The sequence below is a fragment of the Oreochromis aureus genome, linkage group 5 (genome assembly GCF_013358895.1).
Source record: "Oreochromis aureus strain Israel breed Guangdong linkage group 5, ZZ_aureus, whole genome shotgun sequence".
NCBI lineage: Eukaryota > Metazoa > Chordata > Actinopteri > Cichliformes > Cichlidae > Oreochromis > Oreochromis aureus.
The window spans coordinates 10,260,289-10,275,619 of NC_052946.1; the positions used below are offsets into that span (position 1 = coordinate 10,260,289).

The 15,331-nt window shown below is 43.7% G+C and overlaps 1 protein-coding gene across 1 annotated transcript; it reads left to right on the forward strand.

Annotated features, from left to right (window-relative positions):
* The first annotated feature begins 1,235 nt into the window (after positions 1-1,235).
* On the forward strand, positions 1,236-15,312 carry myh7ba (myosin, heavy chain 7B, cardiac muscle, beta a). The gene is made up of 43 exons (XM_031733038.2): positions 1,236-1,348; positions 1,862-1,965; positions 2,069-2,212; positions 2,363-2,519; positions 2,650-2,677; positions 2,940-3,047; positions 3,625-3,628; positions 3,732-3,824; positions 3,941-4,004; positions 4,085-4,183; positions 4,270-4,373; positions 4,474-4,612; positions 4,722-4,840; positions 5,126-5,275; positions 5,520-5,690; positions 5,764-5,943; positions 6,043-6,175; positions 6,269-6,345; positions 6,689-6,776; positions 6,871-6,988; positions 7,087-7,210; positions 7,665-7,801; positions 9,604-9,859; positions 9,959-10,201; positions 10,349-10,525; positions 10,626-10,771; positions 10,869-10,959; positions 11,037-11,426; positions 11,507-11,633; positions 11,720-11,838; positions 11,953-12,149; positions 12,242-12,425; positions 12,597-12,762; positions 12,861-12,985; positions 13,067-13,182; positions 13,263-13,455; positions 13,543-13,746; positions 13,833-13,958; positions 14,083-14,253; positions 14,352-14,456; positions 14,534-14,629; positions 14,813-14,947; positions 15,198-15,312. The coding sequence occupies exons 1-43, from the start codon at positions 1,252-1,254 to the stop codon at positions 15,207-15,209; spliced, it is 5,817 nt and encodes a 1,938-aa protein (XP_031588898.1). The 5' UTR covers positions 1,236-1,251; the 3' UTR covers positions 15,210-15,312.
* The last annotated feature ends 19 nt before the right edge of the window (positions 15,313-15,331 follow it).

Genomic DNA, 15,331 nt, shown 5'->3' on the forward strand with positions numbered 1-15,331 from the left:
GGTAAATCCAAACATGTTCCTGGCATCAGCTCTGCAGAAAAAACAGATGATTAAAAAAGAAAAAAATGAAACTGTGACTCTTTTCAACACTTTTTGGGCATAAATCGAAACATTTATTGGTTTTAAATTCACATGAGGCTCTTTATTGTGAACCCTGCGCCATGTTTCTCTCTATTAATATAATGTTGGATATTTATAGTAACATGTTTAATGCCACACAGCTCCTGAAATAATCTCTTCTAAGGTTGCATCCTCTGTGGCCACACACAATAGCAAACATCCCTGGCAGCACTTGACAACAAAAAGGCTGCATGACTATTACTTAGAGGCCAACGTGAGTTCACAGCATGAAAGTCACGCAAGAGGTTAAATGTAGGGTCAAACAAAAGTTAAGTAGTTGAGAAGATGAATTATGAAGTCTTGGCTGTAACTTTGATTCTGTTTTAGTGTTGTTGTTTTCGTTTGTTTGTTTGTTTGTTTTTATCTCTGTCTCTCTGATTCTTCCTGTTTTTGTTGTTGTCTTTTATACATATTATTTCATGGTAGAGGTAATGATGCAATGCCCTTCAGAGTCTGCATAAAGGAAAAGAATAATCCCCCCCTCCAGGATGCTCCTAATGCAACTCTCTAACACTCCCTCGCTGTGTGTACAGTGCATAAAATAACTGGGATACAAAAATAGCCGGCTTGAGTTCAGAGCAATGACAAAAACGTAGCTTTCCTTTTGTGTCAATTGAGACAGGCGCCCCGCACCAATAGGAGTCGGAGGAGGTGGCATATGCTAATGAGGGACAAATGTCCACTGACCGTGACCTTGAGGAAAACAGTATAAAGGAGGGCACATCCCAGTAAGCAGTTATTTCGTTGTGCTCTTTCTGAGGTCAGTGGACAACTTTTTGCCTCTGTTTGGTAGGTTGAACTTTGCGCATTTTGCGCCCGGGGATTGTCTGCCTTTTTAATGAGTCCCAATTTAATTTAATTTAATTGTTAAGAGTAAAGTAATCTCGTTTGCCTTCGCTTCGTCGGTTAACGGTCTTTACACTTCTGTAGTTTTCTTCTAATTTCCTAGTAGCGGATTTGCGCTCTTTGCGCACAGGCTGTTTTCGTTTCATCCCGTTGTGGAAACTGAAGTAACCACAGGCGCTTTGACATGTAATGAGTTACTGACCTTAATGCAAAGATCTGTCTTCTTATCAAAGAAATTCTTCAACTGGTGCCTCCGGTTTTCGGGGCCGGCGAGGAGCTGCCACCATGTCGCGCTTTGACTTGAATGAGTTTGGAGAGGCTTCGCCGTTTTTACGCAAATCTGATCTGGAGCTGCTGGCGGTGCAAACCGCGGCATTTGACGGTAGGCCTTTTAAGGAGACTTCAAAGGAACTAAACCTTAAAGATCGCTTCACTTAAGAAATATTCTTTTAAAAACGTATTTAGTTTTGGGTGTTGTCTTAAATTTGGATCAAAGTTTTTTTTAAAAAAGGAGAAATCCATCTGATGTTGTGTGATTAGGCCTTTTCGTTTTAGTAACAAAGCTGTGTTTAATGTAATGTTTTTAAAGGGATAAACAAACAGTTTTGAAACAAGAAAAAAAATGCGTAAACTATGTTTTGGATTTGACATCATTGTGATCGCAACAAATGCATCCTAACATAACAGAACATATATTAGTTGGTTAGTTATTAGTTATTCATATTTTATTCAAAGTTTGATTTGAACTTTGCATTTACATTTTTTATATTTTATTATTATTTTTGTTTAAATCTGCTTAATTAAATGTTTATTAAAATTTGGGAGATTTGGTTTTATTATCAATAATTCCCCCAATCCTCTTAATAATTCTCCTCTCTCTCTACACCTCTGCCAGGTAAGAAGCGAGCTTGGATCCCGGATGAAAAAGAGGCTTACATTGAGATCGAGATCAAGGAGGTCAGCGGTGACAAAGTCATTGTTGACACCAAAGATGGCAGGGTAAATGTCCATCCCTCTGTGGTACCTACTGACACATCTTCTCACGACTTTAACTGTATCTGCAGGATTTCCTTCTCATGTCTTTGTGTGTCCATCGCCTCAGACCCTGACAGTGAAGGACTGTGACATCCAGCAAATGAACCCTCCAAAGTATGACATGATCGAAGACATGGCCATGCTGACGCACCTCAATGAGGCCTCTGTGCTTCACAACCTGCGCAGACGCTACAGCGCCTGGATGATCTATGTAAGTATCTCAGCACCTAGGGATGCCATGTTTCCAGGTTGCTTTAAGTGGCAAGATTATCCAGAGTTCAGCTGTGAGCTTGTGTGAAGTCAGCCTGTCAGTAGAAAGATGGTTTTAGGTATCTTGTGTCATGTCCCTCCGTTTCCTCAGACTTACTCGGGGCTCTTCTGCGTGACAGTGAATCCATACAAATGGCTGCCTGTCTACACAGCTCCTGTGGTGGCTGCCTACAAAGGCAAACGCCGCTCTGAGGCACCACCGCACATCTACTCGATTGCAGACAATGCCTACAATGACATGCTTCGCAGTGAGTGCACACACACACACACACACACACACACACACTCACGGACATATGAAATAACTCTGTAAAGTGGTCTAACGCAGCGGTGGTGTCTTTTTTAAATATAAACACACATTTATTCTGTCTCCATCAGATCGAGAGAATCAATCCATGCTCATCACGTAAGTTTCACCTGCTTTTTTTTTAATGGTCTTGTTTCAAGCCACAAATTTGGGAAGAAATACACATCTTACACACATACAACAATTTTAAAGATTAGATTTTTTTTTGTTTTTTCTTCCATTTTTTGCTTTTCTCTGACTGAACCTTGTTCCTTCCTTTTTAATTTTTTCACCACATGCAGTGTACATGTACCAGTTTTGTGAGCAGTTTTTACTGTGTCTGTTTGTATGTACACTTTGTTATTTTTTTACACTCCTATAGCGGAGAATCCGGTGCTGGCAAAACTGTCAACACGAAACGTGTCATTCAGTATTTTGCCATTGTGGCAGCTCTCGGGGATACACCTGCCAAAAAAGGAGTAAGGCCGATGTGGCAACCCGTATTTTTGTTTCCTCCTGTTTTTTAATCTTTTTTTTTTTTTTTTTTTTTTTTTTTTTTTGCTTCATTTAATTTCTATTTTCTTCCTCTTTTTTTTGGTCCCAGGACCCCTTCAGTGTACACCCTTAAAACCATGTCCATACATTTTCCTCACTGTCAACATGGTGAATGTGAGAACTGATTACATTCATGTCTGAGTCTCTACCTTCATGTGTTGTGTTCCAACTGCTCCACTCTGCTTTCTTATTGTTTTTAATCGTTTATTTTTCCCTCTCCCCTTTTCCCTTTTTTATGGCTCAGAATTTTAATTTTCTCTTCTTTTCCCCCTTTGCTTTAATTTTTTGGGGACTTTTCCGTGTTGTTTGACGCTCCCCTTTTTCTTCCCTCCGTTCATCATAAGAAACATGGTGGCCTTTTTTTTTTTTTTTTTTTTTTTTTACCACAGCTTTAACACCAAGTTTCTAATTTTCCAGTCGATCATGGTGTTCCCCTTTGATTGTTAGAGCATTATTCTGTCATGCTTTCTGTGATATGACACTCACACTCTTTTCACCTTCTTCCTTTACAGCAAGGTCCTGCAACCAAAACTGGGGTGAGTTTAGCAGCAAAATAAACACAACTGTCAAAAATACTTTGTGTTGGCATTTTTTATATTACACTTTTTTTTCTCTGCAGGGGACTTTGGAGGATCAGATCATTGAGGCGAATCCTGCCATGGAGGCATTTGGTAATGCCAAAACGCTAAGGAATGACAACTCATCCCGATTTGTGAGTACCTGGAAACTGTACTTAGTCTAAAACAGAGTTTATGGATTGAAACAGGTTTGGAATTCTCTTAATGGTGTTTATTTATTTTAACACTCGATGATTTCTTACTTCTGCAGGGCAAATTCATTAGGATCCACTTTGGTCCTACTGGCAAACTGGCCTCAGCTGACATTGACATATGTGAGTAAATAAAAGCACAGAGTGATTAAAACCACACAGTTCTCAGTTTGTTTCATGTCCCACACAAACATGTCCTTCAGATCTTCTGGAAAAATCCAGAGTCATATTCCAGCAGCCCGGGGAGAGAAGCTACCACATCTACTACCAGATCATGTCACAGAAGAAACCAGAACTCTTAGGTTAGTTACTCTGGTTACTTTGGATATTTAGATACTGTGTACTACTGCTGATCTGCAAAATGATTTTAAAAACCTTCTTTTTCCAGACATGCTCCTGGTGTCATCCAACCCATACGACTATCACTTCTGCTCCCAGGGTGTGACGACTGTGGAGAACCTGGATGATGGGCTGGAGCTGATGGCCACTGATGTAAACTTTTATCCTCCCTTCACTGATAAAAAAAAAAAAAAAAAATGTACGCTGAATAGATTTGCAAAGGTGTGAGCTTTGCTTTCTTGATCTCTTACAGCGTGCCATGGACATCCTGGGCTTCCTACCAGAGGAGAAGTACGGCTGCTATAAAATAGTCGGAGCCATCATGCACTTTGGCAACATGAAATTCAAACAAAAGCAGCGCGAGGAACAGGCAGAGGCCGACGGCACTGAAAGTAAGAACCTGTAGTCTGCGAGGAGTGGGCATAAAAGTACTAAAAGAAACTGTACAGTTAAAACAGGGGTCATGTTTCACTCGTTTTTCATCTCCTTTTCTGCTACCAGGTGCAGACAAAGCCTCATACCTGATGGGAGTCAGTTCAGCTGACCTCATCAAGGGCCTCCTCCACCCGAGGGTGAAGGTGGGAAATGAGTATGTTGTGAAGGGACAGAATGTTGAACAGGTGAGGAGACGTAGTGTCTGATGTCTGTGTTTTTGTTTAGCATAAAGAGGCATAATCCACCCCATAATAATCATATAAACATCTGTTAGTACAGTGGAGTAAAAATTCAGTGGTTGCTAGGCTAATGGAAGGACGGCTTCTTAATCCTCAGTCAACACACTCACCTCTCAACACACGCTAGAATATGGTATCCAAGCAACAGAGGCCATCCACATGAATGACAGTGTTCCTTCTTTGTGTGTGTGTGTGTGTGTGTGTGTGTGTAACTGTGCGTGGGTGCTGAAGGTTAACTATGCAGTCGGAGCTTTAGCCAAAGCCACGTATGACCGCATGTTCAAATGGCTCGTGGGGCGCATCAACCGGACCCTGTACACCTCCCTCCCTCGCCAGTACTTCATAGGAGTCCTGGACATTGCAGGGTTTGAGATCTTTGATGTGAGTTGATCTGCATGAAAATTCAAATAACAGTCAATACAGATAAAAGTTGAAAAAATAAAACTAGTTCAACACTTGCGTGATGATACGTCTTTTTATAACCTGATCGTTCCTCACCGTAGCTCTCACTGTAATCACTCGGCAACGCTGCAGGCTGATCTGTAACAGTTTCTCCTGTTTTTCATGCTCCTGTGGTGTCTCCTCTGAACACCTGTTCTTTTCTCTTCTTTTTCTTCCATTGAAGCTCAACAGCTTTGAGCAGCTGTGCATCAACTTCACGAATGAGAAACTGCAACAGTTTTTCAACCACCACATGTTCATCCTGGAGCAGGAAGAGTACAAGAGAGAGGGCATCGAATGGACCTTCATCGACTTCGGGCTGGACCTTCAAGCGTGCATTGATCTCATTGAAAAGGTGAGCACAGCGTTGTACTCTTACAGCCTACATGTGAGGGCTTATAGAGACTAACACGCTGTGTTTGGTGCAGCCGCTGGGCATCATGTCCATCCTTGAAGAGGAGTGCATGTTCCCAAAGGCTTCAGATAACAGCTTTAAAGCCAAGATGTATGACAATCACCTTGGCAAGTCACCAAACTTCCAAAAACCACGGCCAGACAAGAAGCGCAAGTTCGAGGCCCATTTTGAACTGGTGCACTACGCTGGAGTAGTAAGTTGGTTTTCACAAGAGCAATTCTACAAGATAACATTTAACATTTAAATGTTTATTCATTTGCATTTTGTTTGTTTTTTGTTTGTTTATTTGTAGGTACCGTACAATATTTTTGGCTGGTTAGACAAAAATAAGGACCCACTGAATGAGACAGTGGTGGCTTGTTTCCAAAAGTCCGCCAACAAGCTGCTCGCTTCTCTGTATGAGAATTACGTTGGCTCTGACTCAGGTACAGCTGGATTCTGATGGATGACTAAAGAATGAATAAATGATGTTTTAATCATTTATTAATTTAGTAATCCTTCCTTTGACACCCTTGCAGCGCCCGACCCCAAGGCAGGTGGCAAGGAAAAGAGGAAGAAGGCAGCCTCCTTCCAGACTGTGTCCCAGCTTCATAAGGTGAGGCTGATGTGGCTGCTGCAGGGCTTGTGGAAAAACACACTGAAGCTGAAAGCGAATGCATCGAGAGGCTTTAATGCAGGTGTTTAGTGCAAAATTGTGGATGTCACTGGAGCGTGGGGACGGAGGCAGTTAAGACTTGCAGTGATGTTTAGGGCAATGATCACATGAACATCACTTTAAGTCTGTGCTGGCTCCTCTCTTCTTTACTTCACGGATTTCTCACGTGAGCGTCACAGAGTAACAGGTTTTGCATGGTCTGTCTTTGGTATTTTAACAGAATATTCAAAGTATTTTTATTCACTCATTTGTTTGGATTTGCTGTGATTCTTTGTTCCTGCAGGAAAATCTGAATAAGCTGATGACCAACCTCCGGAGCACGCAGCCCCATTTTGTTCGCTGCATCATCCCTAATGAGACCAAGACTCCAGGTAAACCAAAACGTAATCATCACATATTTCCAGCTGATTAAAAACTATGGACTTTTGGACACCACGACTCATGTTTGAAACCTGTTCTGCACAGGGATCATGGATGCATTTCTTGTGCTGCACCAGCTGCGCTGTAACGGCGTGCTGGAAGGCATCAGAATCTGCAGGAAGGGCTTTCCCAACCGGATCCTCTACGCTGAGTTCAAGCAGCGGTAAGATATGTGCACACATCACTCAGATCACATAAGAGATATATGTGATATATATATGTGATATATATATCCTTTTTGTTTTGTAATCATTCAATCAGCTACCGCATCCTGAACCCACATGCCATCCCAGATGATAAGTTTGTGGACAGCAGGAAAGCAGCGGAGAAGCTGCTGGCCTCCCTGGACATCGACCACAGCCAGTACAGATTTGGACACACAAAGGTGTCTATTTTATTTTATTTTTTTCCAAGTTTCTCATAATCTATACACAGTACATTTTTTAAGATTAAATTCAAACAGTACATAAAATACTCCATATACATGTTTACACACAAAGGGATCAATTAAAATTAATAATAATAATACTTAATGAAAATGCTAATAAAGTGTATAACACAGATTTTTTTAAAATATTAGCTATTAAACAATTTAACAATTCAAATGCATTTATTTATAAGAATTTGTGTTTTTCTTTAATACAAACATGAATTTATATGAATATATTTAAATTAGTACATTTTTATTGTGGCTGTATTCCTTGCATGGCTGTGTCAAAGTTAAAATGATTTTAGAAATTGAAAGTTAATTGACCATTTGATTATGCAAATAAAAATCTTTGTAATCCACACTTTTTAATTTGTATTTTGTAATTAAAACACTGTTTCTTTTCATGTAGGTGTTCTTCAAAGCAGGCTTGCTGGGTCACCTCGAAGAGATGAGGGATGAGCGTTTGGCCAAAGTCTTGACGCTGTTCCAGGCGGCCGCTCGTGGCAAAATCATGAGGATGGAGCTGCTGAAGATGAGGGAAAGGAGGTAAAAAAAAAAAAAAAAATAGTAATTTTGCTCATTACTCTAAAAGAAGAGAAAGAGTGTTAATGAGCACAAGTCTTCGAGCTCCACCTCACAGGAAGGTGAAGACATGAGTACAAAAAGCAGACCTCCAGCAGTTGCTCCTCCGAACAGGTTTAATGGCAGCCCGGTGAGCCACGAGCCCCCCGGCCTGTGATACACTATACCTTATCGTTCACTCCCTCGCTCAAGTATGTTTGGCATGCAAGGGCAGTGTTATCGGCGTGTGTGAGGCGTGTGCTTGTCCTTGTACGGTTACCAGTTATGCGTGTGGCCCTGCTGTTAATAAGGGCTACATGCCCCCCTCATCTCTCTCCCGCACACCCCACGCTCGCAGGTCTCTGGCCATTCTCTCCCTCCGCTTTCTCTAAATGAAACAATGCGGATGGTGTCCTCAGAGCCAGGTGGCGACATGTGTCAAGTGGCAGCTGCTCGGGGCCTCCCTAAAAATACAACCATCACCACCCCCCCTCTCACCCCACCCCTTCCCTGGATGCCCGATGGCCCCTGGCCCCTTTTGTCCACGGCGCCTGTACTTCTAAGTGTGTGCATTGATGGGATATGTGGCGGGTGACAGAGGATTAAAGCTGGCTGTCGGACAGAGGGCTTTAGTTTCTAAATAAACACAAACGCTCACCTTTGAGAGGCACCCAGCATGGAGTCATGTCAAAAATGCAATCAGCTCCTCAACCCCCCACCCCTCCCGCACAACCGCCACTCAGTCACCTCCCAACCCTTGCAAGCACACGCCCACCCAAACCCTCTAAACATTGACACGAAGTCCTTGACTAATCTGCTCCAGGTCCATATTTAGGGCTGTGAGACACCATCCTGCTGAGACTAAATCAATCTGGCTACCCTGTTTGGCCAGAGTCGTGAAACATCAAAAGCAGCATTAGGTGTACGATTTCATGTGGCATCCATCTGTGTATGATTAGATACAAGGGAGTGGATACTCGCAGGGTTAGTGCCAAAAAATCAAGCGCCAAGAAGAAGTCGATAAATAAACGGGGAAAGCCCGGGATAAATCTCTCTGACCTAACCGCCCTGCGTTATAACATTTAGGATTTTAACTTTCACTTTGCATCCACTGAACCTTCGAGCAGACATGGCATCATGTGACACTACTTTAGCTACCTAATATATCCATTTATTTAAGTTTTTCTATTTGAACTGCTTATCTGTAGCTTTTAGCTGTTTAAACCATTTATTCTACACCTTTTATTCATTTCAAATATATCACTTTTAGCTTTAGCTCTCTAGTTGATATATGATTCTCTTTACTCGATCTTTACCTGATTAAATGCTCCCAGTAGAAGTGATCACAGGGAGCAGAACTAAATTTAGATTTACTTTTAATTTATTGAAATAAAATAAAAACTACACAAATGTAATTCGTGTTTATTCACATAAATATATAGAAAATATCTTTTTTTTCCAGTCAAATTGTCACATGACTGTGATGTGGCTGTTTGTGTTGAGAGATCCGTTCTGAAAGTTTACCCCTGGCAAAAACATTGCCACCTTAAAGCTGTATAAGCATTAAAACTAATAGAAAAAGTGATCGAACACTAAAACAGTTTTTTTGTCATTCAAATTATGTTAAATAAAACTAATTTAGCTACACAACAGGTTTTAAACGAAGCTCCTGGCAGCTGCAAAGTAAAGTCCTGCCTCGGTGGGATTTCCTTTTTCTATGTAACATTTCAGATTTGCTTTTAATTTCACATAAATGTATTGAGAAAACCTTTTGTATTTGTTTTCAGAGAGGCTCTGATGATCATCCAGTGGAACATCCGGGCCTTCAACGCCGTCAAGCACTGGCCCTGGATGAAGCTCTTCTTCAAAATAAAACCCCTCCTGAAGAGCGCCGCTAATGAGAAAGAGCTGGCGTCTTTGAAGGAGGAGCTAGCCAAGCTGAAGGAAGCTCTGGAAAAATCTGAAATGAAACGGAAGGAGCTGGAAGAGCGGCAGGTCAGCCTGATCCAAGAGAAGAATGACCTCTCTCTACAGCTGCAAGCCGTAAGTTTTTCTCCTGATGTGCGGTATTCACACATTCAGCCTTTACACACACTGGCGTGGTGAGAAATTTGCTAAAGATGTACTTTTTCTTCCTCACAGGAGCAGGACAACCTGGCAGACGCTGAGGAACGCTGTGACCTGCTCATCAAGACTAAGATCCAGCTGGAGGCCAAAGTCAAGGAACTCCTGGAAAGGCTGGAGGACGAGGAAGAGATGAGCTCTAATGTGCTCGCTAAGAAGCGCAAGCTGGAAGATGAGTGTGCTGAGCTGAAGAAGGATATAGACGATCTGGAGATCACCCTGGCTAAAGTGGAAAAGGAGAAGCATGCCACTGAGAACAAGGTAAGAAAAATGGATGAGAAAGAGCAGTAAGCTTCCTCCAGGGGGCGCTAAGAGGCCAGAGAAAGGACCACAGCATGCACAGTGGACATGAGTTCAGTTTCCCACTGCCTGATTGTTAAACTCATTTTTAATCTTTTTATTTTGCAGGTGAAAAACCTCATTGAGGAAATGGCGGCTCTGGATGAAACCATACTGAAGCTGACCAAGGAGAAGAAGGCTCTTCAGGAGGCTCATCAGCAGACTCTGGATGACCTACAGGCAGAGGAGGACAAAGTCAACACTCTGACCAAAGCAAAGGCTAAGCTGGAGCAACAAGTAGATGATGTGAGTTTAAGACAAAACACAGAAGCAAAGTGCTGTTACACCATTTAGTCTATGTGTAATATGTAAAATTGTAAGATGTTTTCTTTCTGTGGTTCATCAGCTGGAAGGCTCTTTGGAACAAGAGAAAAAGCTACGTATGGACCTGGAACGAGTCAAACGTAAGCTGGAGGGAGATCTAAAGCTCTCCTTAGAGTCTGTGATGGACCTGGAGAATGACAAACAGCAACTTGAAGAGAAGCTGAAAAAGTGAGGATTGTCCCATAGTCGCAGATAAACATGATCCCATCTTTTAAACTATAAAGAGTGAATGATAAAGAACGATTGCCGAACATTTTCCCAACAGAAAAGACTTTGAAATGAACGAAATGAGCACAAGGATAGAAGATGAGCAAGCATTGGCCAATCAGCTTCAGAAGAAGATAAAGGAGCTGCAGGTGAAAATGAGCCTTAGCTTCTAGTAGAGCAGATGTGAGCCACCATCACAAAGTAACTGACTGTTGCTTTTCTCCAGGCTCGCATCGAGGAGTTGGAAGAGGAGCTAGAGGCCGACAGGGCTTACAGGGCTAAAGTGGAGAAGCAGCGCGGGGACGTGGCCCGTGAGCTGGAGGAGCTGAGCGAGCGCCTGGAGGAGGCCGGTGGAGCCACCTCGGCCCAGATCGAGATGAACAAGAAGAGAGAGGCGGATTTTCTGAAGCTGCGGCGGGACCTGGAGGAAGCCATGCTGCACCACGAGGCCACGACCGCAGCTTTGCGGAAGAAGCACGCCGACACCGTCGCAGAGCTGAGCGAGCAGATTGACAGCCTGCAGAGGGTTAAGCAGAAACTGGAGAAAGAGAGGAGCGAGGCCAAGATGGAGGCCGATGACCTGGCCTCGACTGTGGAGCAGCTCTCCAAGGGCAAGGTATAGATAGAGATTTAAACTAGTACGGGAATTCCATTTATATCTGTGGCGAAATCAAAGAATTTCCATCTACTCAACAGGCCACTTCAGAGAAGATGTGCCGACTCTATGAAGATCAAATGAACGAGGCTAAAGCCAAAGTGGAGGAGCTCCAGAGGCAGCTCAGTGAAACCAGCACACAAAAGGCCCGTGCTCAGGCTGAGAGCGGTAAGAGGCTGTAATTTGATCCGAAAATCTCACAGATTTCATAGACTCATAAGTAATGCCTGTAACTGCTTAACTCCACTATGCAGCCGAGCTGGGCAGGAAACTTGAAGAGCGAGAGGGCATGGTGTCCCAGCTCCAACGTGCCAAAAACTCCTTCAGCCAGAGCGTGGAGGAGCTCAAGAAACAGCTTGAGGAGGAGAATAAGGTCAGCTCCCAATTTATCAGTTCGTCAGTCAAAACTTACCGGCTCAATCGGCGTGTGTTGAGAGTTCCTCCAGTTAAATTAACTCCTTTCTACCATCATAACTGATCTCTTAAGGCCAAGAGCGCCTTGGCCCACGCTCTCCAATCGTCTCGGCACGACTGCGATCTCCTAAGAGAGCAGTACGATGAAGAGCAGGAGGCCAAGGCTGACCTGCAGAGAGCTCTGTCCAAAGCCAACGCTGAGGTGGCTCAGTGGAGGACAAAGTATGAAACTGATGCCATCCAGAGGACTGAGGAGCTGGAGGAAGCCAAGTGAGCGTGATTTGGCTTTTAACTCGCAGAATTCGATGGCACCACACGATTATTTGGAGAGCTGATTTTCAGTTCTGTTTGCCTCTCATTAGAAAGAAGCTGGTGGCACGCCTGCAGGAGGCTGAAGAGAGTGTAGAAGCTTCCAATGCCAAGTGCTCCTCCCTGGAGAAGACGAAACATCGACTCCAGACAGAGATCGAAGACCTGGTCATTGATCTGGAACGTGCCAATGCTGCGGCTGCTGCCCTGGACAGAAAGCAGCGGAACTTTGACAAGGTACTGACAAGGACCCTACATCATCAGTACTGCATTCCTGATGTGACCTACTTTGTTGAATTATCTTTGCCTTTTTTAGGGAATATCACCCTATTTTTGCACCTCAATCTAGACCCCCAGAGAAGCAATGCTAATAAAGAGCCAAAGAAAACCTTTGATTGTCCCTTCCAGGTGTTAGCTGAATGGAAGCAGAAGTACGAAGAGTCCCAGTCAGAGCTGGAGACCTCTCAAAAAGAGTCTCGTGGCCTGAGCACAGAGCTCTTTAAACTGAAGAACACCTATGAGGAGACCTTAGAACATCTGGAGACCATCAAAAGGGAGAACAAGAACCTCCAAGGTACACATGGCATCATTACAAATTCAGCGGGAATTTACAGAAAGGTTTTCCCTGGACGTAAATTCAAATATAATACTTTCACATTTCTTCTCCACCAGAGGAGATTGCTGACCTTTCAGATCAAATCAGTCAGGGAACAAAAACCATCCACGAGCTGGAAAAGATAAAGAAGGGTCTGGACATCGAGAAAAGTGAGATTCAAGCTGCACTAGAGGAAGCTGAAGTAAGCAGTTTGCTGCGTTTATGTGCAATATTCCTTAAGAACAGTCTCCTAAAGCCTTAATGCTCCATCTGTCTGTCTCAGGCTACTCTGGAACACGAAGAGAGCAAAACTCTCCGGATCCAGCTGGAGCTTAACCAGATGAAAGCTGATATTGACAGGAAGCTAGCGGAGAAGGATGAAGAAATTGACAATCTTCGGTGGGTTTTCTAGATAAAGCTCAATTACACTCTCTCTGATCTGCAGGAGTTTTTTACTTGCGCCTGTTTCTCCTTTTCAGGCGGAACCACCAGAAAACGGTGGAGTCTATGCAGGCTACCTTGGATGCTGAGGCCAAGTCTCGCAACGAGGCAGTGCGCCTGAGGAAGAAGATGGAAGGCGACCTGAATGAGATGGAGGTGCAGTTGAACCACGCTAACAGGCAGGCCTCGGAGTCCCAGAAACTCCTCAGAAACCTACAGGTGCAGCTCAAGGTAAGTCCATATCTACAGCCAGTCAGTGAGCTCACCTGATGTGCCATTGCACGCTTATGACTTTCTCCACCTGACGCGTGACTCCAGGACACTCAGCTAGAGCTGGATGAGACCACCCACAAGAACGAGGAGCTGAAGGAGCAGGTTGCAGTGACAGAGCGTCGAAACAACCTGCTCACCGCCGAAGTGGAGGAGCTCAGGGCCATGCTGGAGCAGAATGACCGCTCACGCAAGCTGGCAGAACATGACCTGCTCGAGGCTACTGAAAGAGTCAACCTGCTGCACTCTCAGGTTGGAAGAAAATATTAGATGTTTTTTTAAGATAGCACTAGTTTCAGTCTTGTACTTTAAATGTTAAAAGGAGTTTTCCGTTTCAGAACACTGGGCTGATCAACCAGAAGAAGAAGCTGGAGGGTGATCTGTCGGTGCTGTCGAATGAGGTGGATGATGCCGTACAGGAGTGCCGTAATGCAGAAGAAAAAGCCAAAAAGGCCATCACTGATGTAAGTGCCCGAAAAACCAAAATACCAAATGCAACTGTATACATCTGTGGCATAGGACTATGCATTTCACTGGTTGTAATTAAGTTAGATTTGCCGGTTTAACAGAGATTTTCTGCATTTGTAGGCGGCCATGATGGCAGAGGAGCTGAAGAAGGAGCAGGACACAAGTGCGCATCTGGAGAGGATGAAGAAGAACATGGAGCAGACCATAAAGGACCTGCAGATGCGTCTGAACGAGGCTGAGCAGATTGCCCTCAAGGGTGGAAAGAAGCAAGTTCAGAAGCTGGAGGCCAGAGTAGGAAATCACATCAGTCAACTGCATATTTACATAGTCACTCGTCCACGTGCTTTACTTTGGAGTGAGTTTTGGTCATTTGCTTATTGCAATGGTAGGTCAAAGAACTGGAGAACGAATTGGAGTCTGAGCAAAAGAAGAGCCAAGAGTATCAGAAGGGAGTGCGCAAGTATGAAAGGAGAATCAAAGAGCTCTCCTACCAGGTAACTCACTGCGTGTGCACACAGAGCACTCCAAGGTGTGCAAATAAGAAATAAGACCTACCTTTGTTTCTCTGCAGGCCGAGGAGGACAAGAAGAATCTGGTCCGCCTGCAAGACCTCATCGACAAGCTGCAAGCCAAAGTAAAGAGTTACAAGAGACAGGCTGAAGAAGCGGTGAGTTCTCCGTTTGACAGTAAATGAAAGCTGTAATCGAAGCGATGATTCAAAGTGATGTTGTTTAAACGACATATTTCTGAGCTTTTCTGTGCGCCACCAGACTGAAAATGTCTATATAACACTCAAAGATCTTTTAGTTTGGTCTAAATGGAATATTTTTCTTGGTTTTCTTTTACGCAGGAAGATCAGGCAAACACCAACATGTCCAAGTACAAGAAACTCCAGCATGAGCTCGACGATGCAGAGGAGAGGGCCGATATGGCTGAATCGCAGGTCAACAAGCTGCGGACCCGCACCCGGGATCAAGGCACCAAGGTCGGTAAACAACCCACAATGCATTTCTTGTTACAGCTCACTGCAGAATGGAATTGTATGACCTTTGGAAGAATATTTTAAAATTAGCCAGCGGGCTTCCTAGCATGGACTAATTTTAGAAGAGACTAGATGTAATCCTCTGTTAAAGATGAACTCACTTTAGCCCTCTCATGTGATCTGTAGCACGGTTATGAGGGACTCCGACACTGTGTGTTGTTGCTAACAAACATCACTGTCTCGTGCATTTCAGCTGGCCGAGTGATGGAAGAAAGCTGCCCTCAAACCTACGACAGCCAGCCAGCTGCAACAGCTGTGCACCGACTGTGATGGCGCACCCTCCAAATAAAGACTTTTAAACCTTTAAATGCGTCTTTTGTGTGTGTG

Excerpts from the sequence above, each read along its gene's own strand:
- myh7ba (XM_031733038.2), top strand. The coding sequence starts at position 1,252 with ATGTCGCGCTTTGACTTGAATGAGTTTGGAGAGGCTTCGCCGTTTTTA. Across the intron at positions 7,802-9,603 it reads CTGAAGATGAGGGAAAGGAG|AGAGGCTCTGATGATCATCC; the intron begins GTAAAAAAAAAA and ends ATTTGTTTTCAG. Across the intron at positions 12,426-12,596 it reads AGCAGCGGAACTTTGACAAG|GTGTTAGCTGAATGGAAGCA; the intron begins GTACTGACAAGG and ends TGTCCCTTCCAG.